This window comes from Nyctibius grandis, chromosome 3, assembly GCF_013368605.1.
Source record: "Nyctibius grandis isolate bNycGra1 chromosome 3, bNycGra1.pri, whole genome shotgun sequence".
NCBI lineage: Eukaryota > Metazoa > Chordata > Aves > Nyctibiiformes > Nyctibiidae > Nyctibius > Nyctibius grandis.
In genome coordinates this window covers 112,236,862-112,262,184 of record NC_090660.1, presented here as the reverse complement: position 1 = coordinate 112,262,184, position 25,323 = coordinate 112,236,862, and the positions used below count along the sequence as shown (strand labels likewise).

The 25,323-nt window shown below is 41.5% G+C and overlaps 1 protein-coding gene across 13 annotated transcripts in view; it reads left to right on the top strand.

Annotated features, from left to right (window-relative positions):
* The window catches only part of TSNARE1 (t-SNARE domain containing 1), a 533,773-nt gene that overhangs the window by 276,999 nt on the left and 231,451 nt on the right, over positions 1–25,323 (top strand). For 12 of the 13 annotated variants that reach the window (XM_068396752.1, XM_068396747.1, XM_068396744.1 and 9 more), the window contains one exon: positions 9,618–9,785. In XM_068396752.1, the coding sequence (XP_068252853.1) occupies positions 9,618–9,785 (168 nt within the window). The remainder of the gene's footprint in view (positions 1–9,617; positions 9,786–25,323) is intronic. The other variant, XM_068396751.1, reaches the window with a different exon arrangement.

The following is a 25,323-nucleotide window of genomic DNA, read 5'->3' as shown; positions in this document are numbered from 1 at the left end:
ACTTTCCAGCTTCTGGTTTTGATCTGTTTGGTTTCTCTGTACACTCCATGCCATGCAGTACTGCTGACTTCACACTTGCTTGGAGTGGCTATTTCAGATGGGACAACTCTTGCCCTAGGCTCCACTGACTTGATTTTCTCTCTATGGAGAGGTTGCTTTCTCAGGTGGAGGTGCCACATGAGGGTTATCAATTATTTACTCAAATTGACTCTGCCTGGCTCTGACTCTTGATAATTTTGAGTAAATCACTTTGAGTTTATGTTTTCAGGTTACTAGCCTGTGATAACCCCCCTGTCTTGTTCTGAGTTGGTGCTGAAAAAAATTTGCTGTGAACTGGACTGAAGGGCTGAGCATCCTTTGCAACAGAAGACAGAGCCTTCATGTCTTGATCCCTTATGGTGAAATCCAATGGATAATAGAAGGTTGCTGAGAAAAGCCTATAAGTGAAGATAGGTTATGTTTGCCTGCAAAGGCGTTGCTGTTGTCCCAGGGCAGAGGTAGTAATTTCTCTGCTGCAGCATCTTGGTGTTTTCTCAGTGCAGTGTTGGCATTATTCAAACTGGAGGTCTTCCATGGGTGGTGCCAGAAGCTGTGGTGGGGTGAATGGGTGTTGTCCCATTCTACTGCTCCAAGCTCAGCCCCCACTTTTCTCCTTCTCTCCCACAAAGGTGGGTCCCACTCTCACAAAGAGGCAGGACCCTTGTCTTGTCTCTCCATCCCCATCAACTGACCACCTACCCTGAGAAGGCTCAGTGAAGCTCCTCCAGATGAGTGGTGAAAAGCTATCTCTGACTTCTCTCCTAATTTGGAATCAGGCTTTTGGGCAGTAACTGAAGTATTGTGAACACAGACAGTGTAGGGCTGTAAAATGGGTAGATATTTTGTAGAGCAGTTACTAAATGAATGTGTTCCTCAACACCAGGCTGTGTATATTTGCTTGGACACTGAGCAGTCCACTGAAACCCTGCCAAAGGCCAGTAATGAAAAGAGATTAAATGATTGCTTCCAAAGGAATTTTGTGGGAGTCAACCATGTTTCTGAAAAAAAGTGTCTGAGCACTTCAAAAAAACCTGAGAAGGAGATGAGGATTAACAGGAGTGACTCTCCTCCAAAGTGCATGGTGTAAAAATATACTCTGGTTTTGCCACTAACATGCAAATTCGAATGCTCCAATGTGCATAGCAGCTACCAGGATTCAGTAAATCTACCCATTTTCATACTTTCTCTGTAATACAAAAGTGGTCAATTTCTTGAAAGAAAAAAGACGTGCTTCTTATTTCCAGCACCTTCCGACTTTTCCATTGCTCCACACTACAGAGCAACACTGTGCCTGTGCTAGAGGTTGTCTCTGCTGCAGGAAATCAAGCTGAATTTGGCTCTTGCCTCCATGTGAACCCAGGAAAAAGACTTCTCACTTTTTTTTGCACTGGATAGGTGTTAACGAGTGAGCTAGTGACTCACTCTCCTCCTTGTTTGCCTTTCTAGCAGGAACCTGCTCACCAGCCGTGCGGCACAGACGTGGGGAGGCAGAGACAACACGGTCCGTTCTAGACAGTCTTGATGTGTCTGTGAGCTCTTGCAAGCGTGGTCCATTTACACAAATGCTGGGTGCTTCAGATGTTCAGCGAGGGAGCTGCGGGCAGGGGAGTCTTCTGCCTAGCATCAGGATCCAGGGATGACGTACAGTACAGCTCTCAGCCAGCAGTGCCAGCCAGAACACTGTGCCAGCATCAGAGTTGTGCAGAGATAGAGAATTATGAGAATGTAATTCAGACAGATAGGAAAGGGCAGGAACAGCTTTGGGAATGTGATGCAATGCTGTAAAAATACCAGCAAATACTCTCCTTTGTGACAGACTTAAAGGAGCATTTAGCCACGTGCTTTGCATGTACAGAGATGCTTTGAGAAGGATGGGTTGAGACCTGTGTGATCAGACTTAAGTCATTCAACGAAATGGGTTTGAAAAGAAAAGGATGTTAGATTACAGAGAAGGGAAATTTATACCCCTCTTCACTGCTGCTGTTTCATTTCACTCATATCACCATGGAACCATCTATTTCCATGGTAGATAAAGTTGCCAAACCAAGAGAAAAAAAGGATAAGGACTGGAAACAGGAACAGAATAAACTACGGGCATCTGTAAGAATTATGCAGGGTGAAAATACATGACAAAATGCTCAGCTGAAGTTTGCCCTAGAAGCTGATGATCTCCATAAGCAAAATATCAGTGTCAGCCCCACCATCTAAGCCTGGTAGGAAGGCTATTCCTCCTAAATTTGGTGTTCACCTTGGGGTGAAAATATGCTGTGCTTCTGAAAAGCACATTGGTTATCAGAGAGCTAAACCTCAGGCCCCTGACTTATATTCTTTTTCTTCATCTACCACAGACACGTCATTTAATTCTCTCACCCTGAGTACAGTAAGATCGACTCTGAACTAGAGCAGCCTTAGGTGATGAGGTCAGGATTACTTGGAATGAATTTGGGGAAGTAATAAAGTCTTGAAGGAAAAATAAAGAAGAAAACAGTAGGAGGTATGAACTCAGTTACACTAAGTCTCTTCTAGTTCCAGAAAACTAAATAGATTTTCTTAGTCTTCATGACTGCAGAGACTTGAACAATTAAATTTATAAATGCTGAAAAGTGAACTAGCAAAATAGTTACTGCTATTACATTTTCCCTAAAACTGTTAATTTCTTGCAGATTCCGTAGCAGGAAGCTGGTAGAAATGGTGATTTTCTTACTCAATTTCAGGTTCACATCATTCAAAAGTAAACAACTTGATCAAGAGTGAAGACAGAAACACATGAGAGATTCTAGTTAATTTAAATAAAAATGCACTTCAACCCTTCCCTTTATGCTAATTTCCCCATGCTTTTTTTCCTCATGCTACATTGGTGCAGAGTAATCAAATTTACATAACTTGAAGAAAATGCTGAATGCATTTCTGTATTTGCCTGTGTTAGTGATGCATGCAGGAAGGATTGAAAATATCCCACTTAAAAGTTGTGCTTGTTACAGTAGTTTTAAATGTGCCCGTGTTTGAGTGAAAGGGAAGAGCAAGCAATAGTTAATTTCTGATTGCATTTCTTCCCCTCCTTGTGGGAAGCTCCTCTTGTAAGATAACAGAGCTCAGATTACCAATCACTGCTGCAATCTTCTGTGTGAAAGATAATGAAAAGTTGTAATATCACTATTTCACTCCTCTAAAAGATTTAGAAGTCCCAGGCTGCTTGTTCTGTGCCTACCTGAGGCCTTTCTACCTGTAATTGCTTTGGGCTTTTGCTTGGTGAGATACAGCTCTAAATCTCATTGAGTCTGCAAAGTTAGTTGTTTTGGAAGGATAGCTTGAGGAAGATCATCTAATCCAATTTATCTCTCTTCTTAACCTAGCTGTACATTGTAGATCCGTCAGGCCAAACTGGCTGCTCTGTGCCATTTTTGTCCCGGACAGCTTGCAGTGCCAATGTGCTATTAAAAATGTGTCAGGCAAAGGCAGGCAGCGTGACTACAGCAGTATTCTGCACAGAGGCCCTCTATGTAAAGTATTTTATTGATCTTTAATGCAGGCACTCTGGCCTCATTATTCTACATGCAATAAAACATGAATCTCCGAGCCTGGATGCTAGTGAGAATAGGATATCCTCATAAAGTGTAGCCTGGCTGTTTATATGTCTATACATACTATAAAGCAGGAGATAAACATCTCTGTATTTGCATTTTGTGTGAAAGGCAGAGCAAAAATGTTACCCAAGGAGATGTGATAGTTGGTGGGAGGTGTGTTGATTACTGCTTGAGCTGGCCATATCCCTGCTAGAGGTGCAGGAGGCTTCTTGAGATTGGAGAAGACAGAGCACACTTCCTTGGTTTACTACCTGAGTAATCTAAGACCTCTAAAATACTCTTATTTTCATGGTTGCAAAAGGTTTTCCTCAGAACAACCTGCAGTATGTAGTACAAAATGAGCTTATGTGAGTGAGACTTCTTTTACCTGTGCTCATATAAACTTGGAGGTAAGCAGTGGATTTGTGAGCTGTGCCGTGCATATGAAAGGCAGGTTGTTTTCTGGTTTGGGCTGGTTTTTTGCTAAGAGAAATGGTGCTGTGTAATAGAGCTAGTTGCCAGACTGACTCCCAACACCTCGCAGGATGATCTAGAATACAAGAGACAGCTTTCAGTCTCAAGTGTCTTGCAACCAGGTGATGATGAGGACATCTCTAACTGCTTGAAATGTGCATATGAGTGCAGAAAAATTTACTTGTGTTCATTCTCGTTCTTCAGAATTAGGTTTTCAGTCCAGTTAGGAGACCCACCTTCCCCACTTTGATGGTACCAACAGCTCTGTCACATCTGTCCTATGATACTCCATTAGTATCCTCTTCCTATGTTTTCACACACAGTCAGAAATGAAAACCTCCTCTCCAGGTTGAACCAACTCCTGGTTGAAGTCAGAGTGGATGGAGATTGTGTAGAAATGGGTTCACATTGTCTAATTTCAGTCACTGAGCTCAGTTAAGTCTCCTCTTCAACTGCCTTCATGCCGAAGTTGAAGGTAGAAGTGTGTGAATGTCTTCCTCAGCCCTTCATCCTCCTGTCCCTTTAATGTGTCATTATTCATCTGATGGACAGAGTCTGTAAATCCAGCTCCAATAAACCTTAATTATTTACATCAACTTTTACAGTTCTCTTTGGAGACACTGTGAGAGGATCATCTCATTGCGGTTCACATTGGGCACCTTAATTATTTGACTTCTAGCTAGCCTGAGCTAGAGGGAGTGTATGTGTGTGTCTCCCTCTCTGTCTTATAATTTTTCTCTATATCTTCAAGTTTTGATGAGGTGTGGAAAAGAAATTTTCTTTTGAAATCACTGAACATTTCACTGGTGGTAAAAGCTGTTTCTCATCCATCTCAAGTCAACATTTCACGCCCTTAATTTCTGATAAGGGAACAATCTTGGAATCACAGAATCACAGAATCAATCAGGTTGGAAGAGACCTCAGGGATCATCGAGTCCAACCGTAATGAGCAATCAGAAATGGTGTCATTAAAGTTAGAGATGTAAAAGGGAGCTACAGGACTGAGACAGTACCAGCACACATCTTACTGCTACAGGAGATTCCCTAACTCTCTGGATGAACCATGAAGGCTGGTTGATGCTATATTAGGTGGGGTTCGTGTTATATTTCTCCTTCTGGGTGGAATAAAGACAGTATGGGACCTAGAAGAGAGGTCATTTCAGTCCCTTGCTTCATGATTTTATGTGACATGGGTTGTAAAACTTGTGATATTGCTGTGTACAAGTAGAAGAAATTGTGTGTGTTAACGCTTCTCTTCCATCCCTTCTAATATACAAATGGGGAGTGAGGCAGGCACAGGGCTAGGAGGGGGTCATCTTTGGAGGAGTCTCAGACATGTAGCTTCTGCTGCAGAGATTTTACTGCTGGTAAAGTACAGATACTGGCAGAAGTTGTCACCATCCAGATAAAATATTTTTAAATTTTTTTCCCTTTTCTCTATCAGCAGCCTTTTCTCTATAGCATCTCCCCCTTGGTAGAATAAATCTGATAAAAAAATGTAGTTGTAAGCAGCAATGATTTTATCCTACTGAAAAGATTTTATCCAACAGAAAAAATGTTGTGCCTGGGCATAATTTTTCAGATATAATGAATAACAGCATAGTATGACCCTCAGTCCTAAGAATTTAGTTTTAAAAGAACTACTGGGCGTATCAGATATACTCAACTTTTTCTCTCCTATCATTTCTTTCACAGTCAGAGTTTGGTTTATAGATACATCTTGACAAAAATCTGCCACAGGCAAATTTCAACAAAAGAACAGCTTCAAACACTTCCAATTAAAAATTTATGAAAGGAAATCCAACAGAAAATTACACAGAGATTCACAGGGCATAAAATTTGGCACTAAATCAAATTTAATGTGGAAATGCCTGTATAGGGAGTTATGGCCCCTTGCAGTGCATTGTTAAAAGGACTTTATCTGTGGAGGCTCAGTGAGTGCCCTCCATCATATCTTTTCTTGCTATAAATAGAATATTTTGTCAGACATGGCAATGAGCACAACTCAAAAGGGAACAAAACCGACTGATAAACCTGGCTATATGCAGTGTTCAATCAGAAGTATTAAAAGTAATTAGATTTCTTCACACTTTTGAACCCAGCATTTGTTCACTTTATCACAGAAATGAGGGGCACTGTACCATCAACAAACACAGAATCACTTTTAATTCGTTAGCACAGCCAGCCACCATGCATATACCAATAGCAGGTCATGGTGACTATATTTAAATTTACTATGGAGCCATTTTTATGTCTGAAAGGAAATTTCAGCCCCCCTGCAGCCCATTGTTTTTTGATTTACTCACTCATTCAGCAGCCATGGTTGGATTTTCTCAAAAGATGTTAAGGATACAAACTGACATAGTTGCCTTCAGCAGCTCTGAAATTAACTTAAGCCACTACTTTGTGTAGAGAAAAACATCTGTGTCTAGACCATTAGCTGTTTAAACACGTGAATAGCTGGCTTTTCTAAGAGAAAGCATCACTTGCATTGCACTATCTGGATTATTTGGAGGGGGCGTGTTATTTATAGATACCAGGACCAACAAGTGGGGATGACTAATAGAATTGACACAGGCCAACATCAAGCATATTTGTGGTACAACTGTGGTATTACATGGATTAATATAATTTGAAGAGTTAGTTGCTGTATTGCTGACTTTCCTGTTAATCCTGTGCTCCCAAATCAGAACAGAATGGGAAACGTTTGATAACTTGTAAATTTGTTATCTTCCACTGAAATGCATATCTGTGTAGGAAACCATGGCTTTAAGAGTCTGTTCTTGTGCATTTAGGTCCATGGCGCAGTGTCCTTGCTGTGACCACAGTACAAGAATTTAATTAGACCACTGTTTTCCTGTGTCTTCAGAGGGCAGACACTTGGATTCTTCCAGCCTACTTGACGTTGTGATGTATAACTGCCTCTGCATGTGCTAGTTAGCCCCGTGGTGAAGAGGAGAGGACACCTCTGTCACTGTAAATGAAGCATTAGAATACCCCAAGGGTTTTTTTCTTGAGTCCATTAATGTATGCTTTTGGCAGTGAAACACTCTACCAGATAAGTTAGTGTCCAAGGCACGTAATAATTAGTGAATAAAACACCCCCAGAGTATCTTAATCCTATTAAAATGTGTCTTTTAAAGTGTAAATTAATTTTTAACCTTATTTTAAATGATTATTTCCTTCCTGTAACACACCCCTTCTCTGTAGATAACAGGTCCCAAGGAAGCAGAAGGTGAAACAAAGTATGACATTAATGTCAAAGATTTTAATCTTCTGTTTACATTTTTGAAAGGCACTAGACTGTTTACTGCTGAATTTTCTGTGTGACTCTACTTCTTCCGTCACCCCGCTTCCTTCATCACATTGTATAATTTTCTTTGACTGCAACTAGATGATGGCTATAATAATAATAACAAATTTTATAAGGCAAAGCTATAGATTTAGGCAACTGCAAAAATTCTTTAGTTTCTAAATGCAGAAATTATACATTTTTTAAATAATTAACGAAGAGTTAGAGAGTTAAATAAAAGTTTCCAGATGCCTGATATTCTTCAAAAATCTAGCCAGCTGGAATGTCTAAATGTGATTGCAAGAGTTAAATATTACCCATTTTCTCTATGCCTCCTTCACAGTTCCTCTGAGGCAGATCTCTAAGCAAACAAGCAAGAAGTAAAACACATTATAAGTGACATTTTTTTTCTCATTCCCCTCCCTCCCTCATGCATGCTTCGTTAAGCTTCTCATTCTTGCTGTGGTGATTTGGCATTGTTTCCACTGCAACTTCCACTCGAGTCTTCTCAGTTCTTCCACTTCTTCAGTCCTACTATGCCCTTCCAGCAAGGTGCCCAATGGCCTTGCTTCCTATTCACTGTGGGAATTCAGAACATTTAACATCTTTGAAAACTTAATCACGGCAAGAGAGCAAAAGCCTTTATTTCTCAGGCACAACTTGTTGAAAAGCCCCAGGGTTTGTGCTTCAGGTAAGTCCAGATTCAGAGAACTGAACATCCTCCTGAATTCTTGTGCCAGTTTTCTCCTGTAGCTTTCATGGACTTTGGGGACATTCAGGTCAAGAATGTACTGTGGTGGCTGCCATTTCTTCTTTCAACTTCAGAGCATTGGAAGCAGTTGGATTGCTTTTTTACTGTAACTTTTGATTAAGAGTCAAAGCTCACATCAAGGCCAGTTTAAAGGACCATGTGCATTGTGTGAAGTGAAATACTTATGCAGTTGTAGGATTGGAGCCTTCAGCAGTGCCTGTTAGTTTAGGACTTGAGCTCTGCCTCCTGATTCTCCATACCAACCTTGTGTCAGTTCATTCGCTTGAGTCCAGTCTAGACTGAACCTAACATCTCTATAGGCACTGAAGCTGGGAGGAGGGGAAGACCTTGTTAAACCTCTGCCCCTACCTGCAGTGTAGATGCAGTGGGTTCATGAACAGACTCTTTCAATCTGGATCTGAATACAAGCACAGCTCTCAAAGGCAGTGTGAACATCCAGCTACCTAGAAAATGGTATCTGATGTGTCAGCAAAATCAAGTCAACTCTATAGAGTGAACAGCATGAAACTGTAGTGGCTCAAACTGATGACTGTGTAGTCACATTTCTATAATGATTTTCCCCTTTTTCAGCTGTATTTAGTTTATCTCATAAATAGACAAGATAGCATCCTTTGTTATGTTAAATGTTGCAAGTTGGATCATAAGGTCTTCAAGGCAAATGCATAGGCTTTATGCTTGCCTGAGAAAGTATCTAATTCCAGAAGAATTTGCAGGAAAATCAACAAGGTAAATGTGTCATTTTTCAGATGCACATAAATGTTTTGTTCTGTCAGAACTGTTGGAAAATTGAAGCTGGTTGCTGGGGCTCAAGTGTAGCTCAGGAGATCTAGCTTGAGGTCCTAACACTTCCTTCAAGACTTGATATGTTGCCTCTCATGTAACTCACTCTTCATAGAATCACAGAATGGTTTGGATTGGAAGGGACCTTAAAGATCATCTAGTTCCAACCCCCCTTCCACAGGCAGGGACACCTTCCACTAGACCAGGTTGCTCAAAGCCCCATCCAACATGGCCTTAAACACTGCCAGGGAGGGGGCAGCCACAGCTTCTCTGGGCAACCTGTTCCAGTGTCTCACCACCCTCACAGTACAGAATTTCTTCGTAATATCTCATCTAAATCTTCCCTCTTTCAGTTTAAAACAGTTACCCCTCATCCTGTCACTACTTGCCCTTGTAAACAAGTCTCTCTCCAGCTTTCCTGAAAGAATAAAACATCTATCCTTTGTGAGCTTCCTAAACTAAATCTACCGTCTTTCAATTTGAAACCGTTCCCCCTCGTCCTGTCACTCCTTGCCCTTGTAAAAAGCCCCTCTCCTGCTTTCCTGTAGGCTCCCTTCAGATACTTCTTCTCCTCTTCACCTTTTCGCCACTGTTTATGCCATCTATTTTATTACTGTTTTCTTTTCCCGTAAGAAGGCTATGTAAAACTGAGTGATATTTACACTTACTTTGCTTTCTTTCCATTCTCCCATCTCAGCAGAGCCCTAGGACCCCCTTCTCTGACCTACCTGATGATGAGAAGATCTTTAATGGGGGAGATGGCACGTGGCAGAACCAGAACCAGGATCAAGCCTTGCTCTCAGAAATCACAGAAGAGGATCTGGAGGCCATCCGTCAGCGGGAAGAGGCCATTCAGCAGATTGAGGTCAGCAATTTTCTCCCATCATCGGCTTGAGAGCTGAAAGTGCAGATTCCGTGTGTTGTGCATTGCTCAACATGATGAAGGAAATGCTGATTTACGTGGCTGCCTGTACAGCATCACTAAATGTGGGAGAGATTATCAGGTGTTTCTAAAAATGGAAATCAGTGGCAGAAGGAAGAATTAGAAATCCATATGACCTGTAATGAAAATGACAAGAATTAATTATTGTTCATGGGCTAACATTATTTTTTTTTCAGTGGGTCTTCCATAACGGAGTCTCTAGTGAGGTAGTTTAATTGAGCATGGTTCTGCAGCAAAACAACTTCCTCGTTGCATACAAACTCGAAACTGGAATTTGTCACAGACAGAAGATATTCAGCTTTACCATTAGAGAGAATAATAGGTAGATTAAAGGGAATAACTTGTTAAGGTTTTCAAATAATTCACTATTTTTGCTTTATCAAAGTATTTGGATGTTCTTAATGTAGTTAAAAAGTATAATATTTGTATTATCTTTTTTTTAGGAAGTGCTATAAATAAAATATGAAAAAAATGAACAAAAAGAGGTCTGAATAAGTTAAACATCCCACATTTTTCTTTTTATATTCCTCTTTTTATGCTTTTGGGAAACTCTTGGTACTCAAATTTAGGCAATAAATGAGTTAACCCAGAACATTTTAAATCTTTCTAATTTGCATGCTTTTACAGGCCTAAACTCAAGATGAACCAAAAAAAAGGACTTCAGAATAATCAGAACATTTAATTAAGGACTATACTTTGTCCTTTAATTGGATTGAGCTAATTTTCTCAGAATAGATTATTTTTGTGGTATAGCAGGAATTGTGATTAACAGTGCAAAAAAGGGTCAAATATTCCTGCTGTAGGCTGGTGCTTTGAGGCATTGACCTCTGTTTGCAAACAGTGGTAGCTACATATGATTTAAGACTGTAAGTAAGAAATTTAGATGGTTTTATAGGAGTGGGTCAAGGTTAGTGTGTGTCTAATTTCTGTTATGGTTTGCTGAATAGAGATGATTGAGCTTTGTGGACTTGTGTACATTACTAGGGATGAAATTGTTAAAGAATCTTCTCACACTGAGTATCGTTGGGTGTGAATTGTCCTTTCATACTTGAGGAATCTCTTTGCATCCACCAGGACAAACTCTAGGGAACTTTGTTGCAAGAAAATGCGTGTTTTGGGATGTTCCTGCACGTCCATGTTCAAGAAGGATGGATGCAAAGGTATTTCTGAAATTATGTTGTGAACACAAAGGGTAGTGTTGTGATCCTTTTGTTTGAAATACAGTCACTGCCTTTTTCTTCCCATCTTTATGTTGCCCCCTGTTCTGCCTGGAAAAAAAACCCAACACATTTAGTGTTTGCCCATTAGGCAGTGGAGAATGACAAACCCCAAGCCACCAACTTTGGAAAATCAAGAGATGCAGTAGTGTCTCCTTAGAGAGACCCTTATTCTGCTGGTTAAATCCTATTTCTGTGCCTCAAGCTGGTACCGCTGCACGGGGCTGCACTGGACCACATGGCCATGGTGGGGTACTTCAGGCAAGTTAAGTGAATCCAGTCCCAACCCTACATAACTTCTAAATAAATTCAACACTCATGTACTGGGCAGGTTGTGTATCTGTTGGTTCGGTAGATCCTGTATACCTTTTCTGCCTAATACGAATTTACCTCTGAATAACTTATCCAACTTATGCAGTTGATAACTTATTAAATTTAAGCTATTAATGTTGTTCAGTCTTCTGCTTCCTAAGAATGTGTGCACTTTCTTTTTACCCATTTTTTCCCTGTCTCCATCATAACCTCATTCATTTTGCTTTGCTATCCAAGATCCATGTTCATCCTGTAAGGAGGACTGCATTCCACAGGCATTATTTCAAATGTAGCTTAAGCATTTCTCCTCAGGAGGAAAACATTTAGGACCAATAGTATTTTATTTAACATCTCTTTTGAAAGAAATATAATGAAAATTAAATGAATTTTTGGACTGCGTTGTACCTCTCCCCAGCTGTATTTGAATAAGCAGATGGTGCTTTTAAATAATTTTCAGTAAGTTTTGTTTTTCTGTTTGTTGACCCACATGAACATATTTCTTGTGAAAGGACTCGTCTTGCACATTAAAACTTCCTTGATTTCATTAGAAGTTGTGGGTATACAGAGAAGGGACTCACTGAGCTCATAGTCACCCTTATAACTTCTTTCCAATACGTTTTCAAAAGCAGTAACCAAGAAGATTAAAAGGAAACATTACTCCTAACTGTCAAACACAGCTAATAAACTAAATTTATTGCCAAATTGATGTATAGCATTTGTTCTCCTTTGCTCTTTGGGGACCAGAATGAAGAATAGAGCTGTGCAAAACATACCTTATACAAGTAGGTTGATCTTGCTGGGATTTTTACGTTTCTTCATATCTAGCACCAGAAACATGTAGATCTTAAGCAGCACAGAAGAGGTCAAAGAGCATTGCTAGAACACCATATCTTCTGGGCCACACTGATTAGCACACAACTCTGGAACAGCTTATGGTGCTGGCACCTTTTTTTTAAGAGGCATTGAGTTTGCCCTTTTTGCAAGAAGAAATATAAAACCTTTTTCATTGCTAAAGAAATGAGGAAATAAATTCTTTTCCCATCTTGTGTCCTGAAAAACAGATCTAAAATTGTCCCCATAATAGACATCTTTGTAATGTTCCAATGACTCTGTCCCACTTGTGTGTTTTCCACATCTCCAGAATCTCTTCAGAGGTTCAGGTTAATGGGACATTGTTCTCTGTCATGAACATCCCTTGAGGCACTTTTCAGCATTCACGGTTTCCACCTAGAAAGATAACAGCCGTGTCAAAAGTTCAGCTGGCTGTTCATTTTATTTAAATGTGCTGCTTTTGCTATTGCTTGCAGATTAAAAATAGAAAAGTCTGCAAGGGAGATGTCTCGCCAAAACCTTACATTTTGGATAAAGATCTTTATTGCTTGGAAATGTCAAAATCTGGTAGGACACAGCAGCCTTGACACAAGTGTTATTTCTTAAAATATTGCTTTGAACTGTTATATAAAACCTATTTTAACTTGAACTGTATTGGCAGTGAATAATAGATGCCATAACAACTTTATATATAGCACTGTAAAATGTGCCATCAGAAATACATGAGCTGGACTGTAATGTGCATTGTCAGTGCTCAGTGCTGGCACAAGCTCTGTCATAGCAAATATATATAATTTAGCATCCCGTGCCTTTCATTGGCACCTGTGGTCATATGAAAAACGGAAGGAGATAAAACTTTGAGAAGAAATGGATAACTATTGAAAGGGAGACTTCAGAATTTCATCTGGTGTCTGGAAGGACCTATAAAAAAAAGATGCTAAATGCCATATTGATTCAGAAAGCCTCCAATGATCCTCCCCATCCAGAGAGATTCCCAAGAGGTGATGAGAAAGGAAGATGAGGCGAATCTCTCCCAGACCCCACCACCATTTCCTTGGAGTCACCACCTCCTCCACAACCCTCTTTCCTTTTTTATAGCAGTCTCCCGTCCCACTCCCGTGCTTCCCAGGCTTCTAAGACAGCAGTGGGCATTCTCCTACCACTAAGAGTGGGGAATAACTGAGACATAAGTATACCAGGGAAAGGGCAGATTTGGAGAGCAGGGCTTGCTCCTGGTATTGGGAACAGTTGTCCTTGAAGTAGCAAGGGTCACTTCATCTATCCTGACCTCCCTACACCTTTTTCTCTCTGCCCCCAGAGGAGAAGCAGCAGCAATAAGAGCTCACTCCATGGAGGTAGACAGCTGTCCATCTTGTCAGCTGCCAAACCTGACATTACCAGGACTAACCACATCACCTCTCAGCCCTGAAAACCAGCAGATGCCAGTCAGTTTATACAGATAATTGCAGTTACCAAATTACTTAGGAGTCAGGAAGTCAGTCAAATGAATACAAGGTAAGTCTGGCTGAAAAACAATTTGATGATTAATTGCTGCCAACTGGACAGACTTTGCAAACTGGAGACCACCAGTTGCAGATGCCTGTGCAGCCATGGAGAGTCCCCCAGTGGAAGGGTGCTAGGAAAGCATTTGGAGAAATTAATTCAAGTGTCAACTCTACCATCAGCTCTTTATGTGTGCTGGGCACTGATTATGCTGATCTTAAGTCACTTACCTATAAAACAAGGCTGAAAGCATCATATCAGAGGGAATTGGGATAATAAGTTGTTTAGCATGTTCCTTCCTCATTTCAGTCAGAAGACACAGTGAATAGCAAGAAGGTTCCCCCCACCCTCTGGGGTATTTCCACAGGTTTCCATTTCTTTATTTTTGTATTTAATGCAGAACTCGGGTATTAACTTGGCTGATGTGAGGAGGTGGACAGGTTTCTCCAGTAATATATGGTCATCAGAGTGTAAGAGCCAATGCTGTCTGGTGATGCTTTCCTAACTTTAGGCAAGTGAGTATATGTTGAGAATACCTCTGTCCAGTTTCTAATCATCAGTTGAGAATATCCTGAAGAAAGCAAAACATATCAAGAGAGCTTCATTTGAGTTGATGCTTCTCTTGACGAAAGAGGAGAGTTGGATAGGCTGTGGCAACAGGTGTGAGGGAAATGCTTTTATTTTTAAGAAAGGTTGTTCCCTCTGGGTTGGTGTTGAGAAATGTTGATGTTCATTCCCTATCTGTTTTGAAGAGAAGTGATAGATGCCAGCCTCCACTCCTGTCAGTTGAGCATTTGTAAGCAGGCAGAGAATGAAATACAATAAAAATAAAACAAAAAAAAAAGCTCCACAGAGTCTGTCAGTGTGTTTGTTAGTTCAAACATGTTCCTTGTTCACTCATTACTACGTATCATTTCTTGCTGAGGGGTATTTTCAGTAAAATCTCTCACTGATGCTAGCAGTTTAGAAGTTTAATGCAAGCTATTTTATATCTTTCATCAGCTTCAATAGTCCAGGGGTTTGACTCTTGAGGGCTCTGCCTGCCTCTTCACAGAGACTTTTCCACTCAGAGTAGTGTATAAATAACACGATATCATGACAAGCACCGTAAATGAAAGATCTGGTGCCTCATGAGTGTCAGACAGCACTCAAATGCACTCTTTTCATGGCAGCATGGTGGAGCCTAATTATCACAAGTGGCAGAGCTGCCGGCAAGGTTGACATGGCCACCCCTGGGACTCGATATTGAGTTGTTCCCTAAAGAATCCACTTAAGTATTTTGGCCAGTCTAATTTAAAATGACCCAAGCTGCAGGACTGCCACCATTTATTTTGGGAGACTATTTCACGGTCCAGCAGACTTCAGTGTTGATGAAATGGTTCCCTCTGTTCTTGCTAAAGATCCTTTTCTCATTCTCAGCTCTTTACACCTAGTGAAACTCTACTGGACCCTGCAAATAATTCTTCTCCTTTGGCTTTTAAACTCCTCAAATGCTAACAGTTGTCCTCCCCTTCACAAGTCAGTCTCCCTTGCTTTTCAATCACTTCAGTGCTCTGTTCTCAATTATTTCACATTTATTAGTTCCTTTCTCCTACAGCAGCAACCATACGTAGGATCTTGGTGTTGTAACAAAGCTGAACAGAAGCAATGTGTAAAAAGCCCCATGGATCCAATTCAGAAGTTACAAGTCCTGATGGAAAAATTTCTAGATATTTTCTACGCTAGTAAATTAAATAGTACCAAGGACACTAGAACTGACTCATTACACTCTTAAATTGTTAGAGCATATCCTGCCACACTTTTCACCCACATAAGCCAGTGCTTGCCCAAATATTGACAGAGTTTGGGAGTTAACATGGTCTTCATAAGCAGTTTCAATGCAGTCACCCTGTTCAGAGGGTAAGGGGACTTAATGATGTGGATGCAATGAAGTGCATACCTGCAGTTTCAGTGCCTGAGAAAAGGAATCTTCCATGTCCTTGTACAGCTACAGCCCTATAGATGTGATGATTTGATCACAAAAATTTCCTTCATTGACATTTAGGGAAGAGGAGGAGTAATGTGTATTAAGGGTAAATTCTGTGGGAAACTGTGCAAGCCTGAGGGCAAAATAGGGAATATGTGAAAATAACAGCTGGCATCTTTGAAAATGTGGAGAAGCCTTAGCAAGTATTGAGAACAAAAAGCAGTCTGTCCCAGCAGACTCGTGCAGTGACCGTTTTATTGCATATTGATTTGCCCATGCCTCCCCTTGTGGCCTCCACAACTTATGCATTGCTGCAAACTGAAATTACTTACCTTCACATAAAAACTCTTCACAGGCAATCTCCAGATCCTTAGCATGTTGACTTCAAAATGCCAGCGTCATGCCAGTCAGCACTGAAAAGTTTTACTAATTTGAGTTTCAGAGGCTCTTCCCTGAAAGGGCCAGTGCTGTTTCAGTGTTTTCAGTGTCATTTTGACTCACTCTTTATTTCACACCAGATGATGCTCTCTCAAACATCCTCTTTAAACATGTACTCGTTAACTTCCAGGCCTCTTTGTGGAGCAAGTCTGCTTAAGGTGTGTCTATTCAAATGTTTTGGCTTCTATGAGAAAGGCAGTTTTAGAATCACAGAATAGAATCATAGAATCATTTAGGTTGGAAAAGACCCTTAAGATCATTGAGTCCACCCATTAACCTAGCACTGCCAAGTCTACCACTAATCAATGTCCCTAAGCATCTATTAAATACCTCCAGGGATTGTGACTCCACCACTTGCCTTGGCAGCCTGTTCCAATGCTTGATAAACCTTTCAGTGAAGAAATTTTTCCTGATATCCAATCTAAACCTCCCCTGGTGCAACTTGAGACTGTTTCCTCTTGTCCTATCACTTGTTACTTGGGAGAAGAGACCAACACCCACCTCACTACAACCTCCTTTCAGGTAGTTGTAAAGAGCAATAAGGTCTCCCCTGAGCCTCCTTTTCTCCAGACTAAACAACCCCAGTTCCCTCAGCCGCTCCTCATCAGACTTGTGCTCTAGACCCTTCACCAGCTTCGTTGTTCTTCTTTGGACACACTCCAGCACCTCAATGTCTTTCTTGTAGTGAGGGACCCAAAACTGAACACAGTATTCGAGGTGCAGCCTCACCAATGCCAAGTACAGGGGGACGATCACTTCCCTTGTCCTGCTGGCCACACTATTTTCTGATATGAGCCAGGATGCTGTTGGCCGCCTTGGCCACCTGGGCACACTGCTGGCTCATTTTTTGGTGGGAATTGCGCAGTTGTGCTCACATATTGTGTTTCAGTTCACTTCTCAGAGCACCCTCAGGGTTCACAAATTAAATTAATGCGGGATGAAACTCCATTAAAAGATGTATTGCAAGTGTCTACCTCATGGACTCTGATCAATAATAGACATTCAGTCCATAGGAACAGGCTGGAGCTAGTTTGAAGTAAAACTCCATGGTTACTTTGGATATTGGGTCCCCAGCACCAGCTGTTTTTCTCTGTGCATCTGCATCTGCTGCTCTGAAATACTTACCAGTGCAGGTACAGCCTTAGTTCTTTCCAGAGCAAACCACTGAGAGATAATCTGCTTCTTGGTCCTCTCCAGCAAGCCAATGTGATTACATATTACCTTAAATTTGGCTTTTTCCATCCAGAACTATTCCCATATTTTATTTTATCATGTTCTAGAGCCCAAAGCATCATCATGCTAGAGAAGCTTCATTGTCATGCTAGAAGAAAACTGCTTCAACAAGCTGTGACTCAGGTCTCTCATGATACTTACCACCTTGCACAAAGAAAACAAATAAAAGGTTTCAGGGCTAAAGAGGCATCACATGGGACACAGAGAAGAACCAAATGAAGTGCTCTGCAATGTGAGCATAGCTAGTCAACTCTGCTGCCCTCACACAGTATGATGTTCAACCAGTCCATACCAAATGGCTGAGGAAGGAGGATCCTTTCCTTGGTGCAGTCCACAGAGTATAGACAACTCAGTACCAACCTGGAGGATGGCATACATGCCAGTTGCATGCTAAAATAGCAAACATACAAAACATACAAACATACAAAATATACACCCACAGAGAATTCTTGCTGTATTTCCGTCTCTTTCCATTTCCACTCTTTATTAAATGCTACTCTTATGAGTATATACTCATATTGGTATACATCCATCTGGCCCATAAACCAAATACATCCAGACACAGAGGCAAGAGATGAAATACCACCATCGTGGTGGTATTTCACCATCGTGAAAATTCTCTCATGATCTCCTTTCTGCTCACGCATCATTTTTGTAGGACTACTTGCAAAAGTCCAAACTTTTTCTTATTGGCTGTCTAAAACTGTGTTTCTTCCTCTCCTCACGGAAATTATTAGAGTTTGTATATTTTTGCAATCAGTATTTCATCAGGGATATGTGTGCAACCTAGGATCTCACTTTGCAAGACAGAGAGGATTCAGGAATACGTAACACTTACTTTTAGTTCTAGACATTTCTTATGTCTCAGGTGTAACCTTATGGTGATACTGTGTGTGCTGAAGTGCTTTTAGCTAAATTGGAGAGGTTTCCACTGTGTGCTAGAGATAATTTTCCTTTCCTGACTTAGATTCTCAGTGCCTTATCCAAAGACTGTTAGTGTCAGAGAGTCTTGCCCTAAACCCTTTTTTTCATGCACTGTTCCTTTCAGTGAGTTTGCATGAAGAAGCTAGTAATGAAAGCCTTGATTCAGCAAGTCACTTACGTATGTCTTAAGAGCTTTGCTGAATAGGGATGGACTTTAGTATCTATTAAAAGTGAAGCATTTGCTCTGCAAAAGGAGAAAATTATGCTGACACACACATTATTTGCTAATAATCTGAATTTTATGCAGACACATCTGCATATATATATATATCTCCACAGAAATTGAGCTGAGGTAAAGACTCGTATATTGACTGTCAGTGTACATTGATAAGGTAGAGAGCTGGAGAGACATCTCTAGTGCTTGTGATGAAATAGTGTTTAGCTTCTGCAAATCCTCTCACTTAAGTGTTAATATTTCCTTTGTTAAAAGGATGTGTTACTTTCCTCCTCCATTTACTGCACTTTTGCTTATTTTTTTTGTTGCCAGATGATGACTGTCTCAATAAAGGTAATATCTTGCTCCTATTTCTGTTAGCACAGGCAGTACAAGCATCACATGCCTCATCGATACAGCTATTTCTGTGGATGCAATTTGCTGCCCCAAAGGGGAATTACCACTCTCACCTATTACTTAGGTTAGAGCAGTTCACTCTCTAGTTCCATGGTGCTAATTAATAACAAAGTAGATCAATAGCCCATCAACCAGCCAAGGTCCCCTAGCAGCGCTCTCAAGAGGCGTTGCTGAAGATTTGACTTCTTGCCTTCCTGGATTGAGTGGCATACCTTCTTTTTTATTTCTTTTTGGTAGGGAAATCAAGATTTTCCCCAATCCAGATGGAGACAATAACAACAGGTTAGTCTTAGGTCAGGAACAGTTAAAAGCTCATGTGGCGAAGCCCAGGACCCTGATGGTTGGAGAGGGAGTTAGCCCTCTCTGAACAGCTCAGGAGAGAGGAGGGTGAACCAAGTGTAAAGAAAAGACTCTATAGAGATAAGAAGGGAAGAGATCACTGAGAACGTGATTGAAATCCACATTTCACAGAAAGACCAGTTCATGTTCCCTCCTATTCACCAAAAGGTGCCTAGTTCTTTATAAATTAGCCTTAACAGTAATATTCTCACATATCCTCAAAGAAATTAGATGAAAATCACAGACAATGTTAACAGTATTAAGAGTGGATGTCAAATTTTAGAGGCTGATGCCAAAGACAGCATTAGTTTATGCCCTCTGCACTATGCAGGCTCATCTTCTTTAGATATTCTTTAATACTTTTAACTGCTCCTTTATTAAAGAGGATGTTATAGAACTGTATTTCCCCACCGCCCTTTTCACCATCTAGCTATCCAGTGTGTCTCCTCTGGTTGTCATTTCCTTCCCTGCGTTGAAGTCTCCTGTTGCCCATTGTATTACAGAATCACAGAATTGTTTTGGTTGGAAAGGACCTTTAAGATCATCGAGTCCAACCATTAACCTAACACTACCAAGTCCACCACTAAACAATATCCCTAAGCACCACATCTACTCGTCTTTTAAATCCCTTCAGGGATGGTGACTCCACCACCTCCCTGGGCAGCCTGTTCCACTGCTTGATAAACCTTTTGGGGAAGAAATTTTTCCTGATATCCAATCTAAACCTCCCCTGGTGCAACTTGAGGCCATTTCCTCTTGTCCTATCACTTGTTACCTGGGAGAAGGGACTAACAGCCACCTCGCTACAACCTCATTTCAGGTACTTGTAGACATCAATAAGGTCTCCCCTCAGCCTCCTTTTCTCCAGACTAAACACCCCCAGTTCCCTCAGCCACTTCTCATCAGACTTGTTCTCCAGACCCTTCACCACCTTCGCTGACCTTCTCTGGACTCTCTCCAGTATTGAGGCTACCAGACAGCACACTTGAGTCAGAAGGACTATTAAGTCTCACCTAGGTGTTAGAGAGAAATGCAAATTTTAATATAAAAATTATAATGGTTTTATTTTTTGCAATGCAAATTTTTAGCTAGACCCCTGAGCAACCTGGTGTGACCTCATAGCTGGTCCTGCTGTGAGTGAGAGTCTGGACTAGGGCTCTCCTGTGTCCCCTTCAAACCTGAATTACCCTGTGATCCTGTGATCCCATTATCTCTCCGTCTTCTCTGACTGCACCACTGAGGGCTACCAAAAGTTCATGTGTTAATCTTGCTTCAATCTAAAGCCAAGACATCTCTATCTCCCGGCCTGTCTGAGGTCCCAAGTCATTCTCATTCTCCCTCCTTTTCCATTTATTGCCACCACAGGCAGGGATTCATGTTTTTCTTCCCCTTTCACACCACATTTGTCATTTATTTGGGAGAATAGTTAGGCAGCATCCTTTTCTCTATCAGGTGGATGGGTAGAAGTCAGGAAAGGCTGGTGTTTGGGACAGTGTCTGTGTCTGTGTCTGCATCTCCCTGGAAGAGGAGTCCTCTGAGGTGGCCCTGTGCCCAGTGAGTCTGTGTCCCATCGATGGGGTTACTCTGTGGTCATTTCATGGACAAAATGTCCATATGCTCTGGCTAGTCCTGACTCTGCGCTGATGTGTTTGCTATGAGTGTGGGTAAAATGCTGATCTTATGAGTTGCTGTTAGGGCTGCCTTTTGCTAGCCATGGAAACAGAGCTGTCTAATCTATAGATCATTAAAGAAATATCTGAAAGTGTGGCTGTGGAGAGAAAATGGTGGGTGCCCCATGGTGGCATGCACCTGACCAGATGCAGATATCTTAAGAGTAGGCATTTCTGCATGAACTGTTGCTTAGAGTCTGTTTATAGTCATGGGAGGAAAACAGGGATTAGGGGTAAATAGAAATAGGGTTAGATTAGTCTCTGGGAATGTCCTGAATGCAAAACTAGAAGATGGGATTTTCTAAGCTGATGTTTGTTGTGGATCTTTGTGTACTTTCAAAGGACACTGAAACACTCTGCCACATTGTCCTTCTTTCCTAAAGTGTTATGTGAATTCTTTATATTTTTGCTCCTTTTGCCAACTTTTAGTTGTAATGGACTCTGTGCCTCTTGTGCAACCTTCTCCCCCATGTTCCTGCAAACATCTCTTGTGAGTCCTTCACAGACCAGCATAAACTTGCTCTATCTGTACTCTCAGCTGACACAAAATAATGCTCCCATACACCAAGCTCACCAGAAGTCACCATTAGCAGCATGAATCCTCAGGGAAGAAATACATTAACCAAGATTCAACAGAGTGCTAATACGGTGCTACCACTTTAGAACTTGCTGGATTAGCCCAAATAGATGCATCCTTTTTGAGCACTTCTTTGACCACGTTTTTTCCTGATCACTATTCCTTTTTGAGGAATAGATCCCAACAGAGTATTTTGGAATCGCTTTCCTATCATGTTTATTAATTCATTAGTAAAGTAGATTAAAGAAAGAATGGGTAGCATAAAAGTTGACTGAGAAGCCTGAATAAGTCAAGGCCCCACAAAAACTTTTCTAGTGCTCAGCACAGTGTTGCTAGTCTCACAAAACTTGTAGAAGCACGTGGTTTAGCTTGAAAAGTTAAACCTCAAACACCAAAACTCAGTAGCTTTTAAATATTCCTCCCCTTCCTCGAAATGTAGTAACCCTACAAGCACCTGCGTTGATGTAGTGTCCTCCTCTCTGTATTTCCAATACATATTGGAAGTTCGTTATGAGCGAAAGAGGGAACTATTTTGATGCAGAGAGTTTAAGCGCTTACAACCAGGGTCACATTTTCAGCAGAATTCAGATCTGTCTTCTCCAGCAGCAAGTGGAACGTAAATGTGGTGGGGTCGACCATGTAGTGAAAGTTTAGTTGCTTTATTTAGGAAGGGAACTGGAAACTAATGCTTAAAAGCATCCGTTTGCTTATGTAGGCATCAAAACCTTTGAAAAGGTGGCCTCTTGCTGATATAAAGAACAAAGTTGAATTATCTTCTAATTTCGGGGTTAGGTATCATTGTTGAAGGATGGGAGATGCAAGGACTTTGCATCAAAGATCAAACCATATCCAGCCAGTTTTTCATAATGTTACTCTCAACATCTTCTACTGAGCTGCCAGGGACTAAAAGGACTTTTCTGAGTTACTATAAGCATTCTTGTGAATGTTTAAGACTTCCTTCTTTCCATGTGCCTGTGGCAGGCAGTGCAACTACAGCAATAAACATCTGCTTACCTTTAACTCTGCCTTTGGTGCTGGTAATTTTTGGAGCAAAAGTCCCTGAGTCCCATCTTTCCTTGTCAGTTCCTGCCCACGCAGTACACGAGGGATGAAAGCTGCTGCGAATTTCTTACCGTGCTCCTATCCCCATTTCACAGCTGGGGAAACTGAGACGTTGTGGATTGTTTCTCTGCCAGTGGAGCTCCATAGAAATGTAAATGCCTTGTCTAAGACGCGGGAAAGAGTCAGTATCAGTGCCAAGATTAAAACGCTGCTTGTTCTCTACTTCCGCACTGAATTCCCTTCAGAGCATGTTGCGATGAGAGATCCAAACACAAGTTCTGGCATATATGGCTTTTAATTTTTCTCCCCTTATTTGAATTGCTAGGCAGATGGAACATGCTCCTGTTCACAAAACACACTGTCATCTATCCAGCTTGGATGAAGCTCAAGGAAAATGCTAATCATCATTTGTAACTGAAGGCAGATCTCCCCTACAGGGGGAGCTTGCTGTGCTCTGAAGTTTCACCCATGATATCATGACTTTATCAAGAGAAGCTAACTAGCAGCCCGTGTCTCCGAGGGTGCATAGCAGATTGCACTGTCAAAGAGAGAGATATCTTCTTGCCCTCTAAAAAGTCTTGAGATATGAAGATAAGGCTATAGGAGGGAGGGCAGGGAGGAAAAGAGCTGCTCCGATGCTTGTACACGTGAAACACAACTGGGGGACAACTTACAGGAGTGTCGGCTATGTCAGACAGCGTGCTGTTAAGCTTTTAAAAGATGAGTAATTTCCTGGGTGCCGTGGGAGTGACAGACAGATGTCCATGGGGAATGCAGGGACAGTGCTCAGAGCCGAGTGCTAGACACTTCGATTAGCATATGCTGATTTTATGAATGACGGTTTGCTGCTGGCTGCGGTCACGAAAGGGGTCTGTGTTCAAAGCACTCACACGTACAGAGGTATTTTGCTCCTGTCAAGCTTCTCGGTGGCCACCTTTCTCCCCTGGAAACGATGGGAGCCCAGATATCTGGCAATGATGAGGAGGAACAACTTTAAATCTCATACAGCGCTGGGAGCTCTTGCACTCTCTTTAGGAAGCAGGCTGCTATTTTCTCATGTAAGAATAAACTCATCTTAACGTGCAAGACAAGTTTTTGAGGAAAGCAGTTACTGTCTCTGCCTGGCTGGTTTTAGAGATTGGCCCTAAATGCAGAGGTTTTGAGGAATTATGGATCTTTTCAGCTTCTCTGTCCTCTGTGCTGACCAGGTTTCTGGTGAACCAAAGTGCCTTCAGAAAGCTTCAATCTGTCAGGCATGAAATTAATTTGGTGGCTTGGTATCAGCCAAGAAATGGGCTGTGCCTGATCATTGTGGCAGAAGGGGGCTGCACGAAGTAACCCATGTGTTCTCCCCATTGCCCAAAATACACACAACAACTACACCTGGAGAGTCTCTGTCCCTGTGGAGTTCAGGGATTTGTGTCTTTTTCAACAAAACTCAGATGAGAGCAGAAGTGCCTCTTTATTCTTGGTATTTTTGGCATGGGGTGGGGGCAATGGGGAACGATATTGAAGGGAGGGTGAGAGCCCTGCAAGGAGGCAATGTGAAGGATGTCTAGATCTGCAATGATTCAGCAGAATGTCATATGTAGTCTCATTGTGACAGTCCCTATAAACATACTGCCATGCAAATTTCAGCTCTTCAGCCTGATTTGAATAGCAGGTGCTGCCAGCAGCCAGGACCCAGAAGTCACTCTGTTAGCATCAGTCCCTGTAATTGGCTTTATCCTTTAAAATAGCCCTACAGATAAACTCTCTGGAGCATTTTGGTTGTCACAGGAGGCCTTTCGCTCCTTCCTCTTTGTCCCTTGCTAACTGCAGACAAACAATAGAAGTGGGGGGAAAAAAATAAAGCAACCCCGATGACTTCTCTGCCTCTCTGATTTCTACTCGTGCTTATAAATATGAGCCTCAGCATTGTGATGCAGGGACTTTTGGGATTAGGTCCTCCCACCCTGAGTGTACCTGGAGGAAATAAAAGGAAATCCTTCACCTTTGCACATTGGTGTCGATTGCTTAAGAGGGAGTCATCTCCTGCTGAGATCTGACAGGGATAAGCCGTGTTCCTTCAGTTGTTTCACAGAATCACAGAATCAATCAGGTTGGAAGAGCCCTCTGGGATCATTGAGTCCAACCATTGCCCTGACACCACCATGTCAACTAGACCATGGCACTGAGTGCCATGTCCAGTCTTTTCTTAAACACATCCAGAGATGGTTCCTCTGTTGTTCTTTCTAATTTATATCACTGTGAAGGGTTAAGGAAAGTGACTTCAGGTGTTGCCATTAGAAAGTCAAATTGCAAAAAAAAAGCATTAAAAATAAATGCCACAGCGGAACTGCTGAGCCAGTGAATAAAGAGCTTTAAAGGCAAACAGGGAACTAGCCGTGCATTTCTCTACAAGTCACCTGTCTCCCTATCTAAGGATTAAGGAGTCTGTGTCTTTTAGTCTTGAGTCTGCCCATTTAACTCCAGGTGCTGCTGAATGTCACAACTTTTTACAAGTCGCCTATTAAAATTTAGAGGAACTTCCTTCCTTTTATTTGGGCCACAGTAGAAAGGTTATCGCTTCTTCTGAGATGTCACCTCGTAGGAAAGAGACCCAAGGAGGGTCTGTCATAAATCACTGGGGTTTAAATATAGGTAGTCTTCCCCCAAACACACTTTAGGAATTTGGTGAATGAGCTAATTTTCTTATACCCAGCTATTGCAAACTGGTATAGATCAACTGACTTCAATGCTGATTTCTACGAGCTG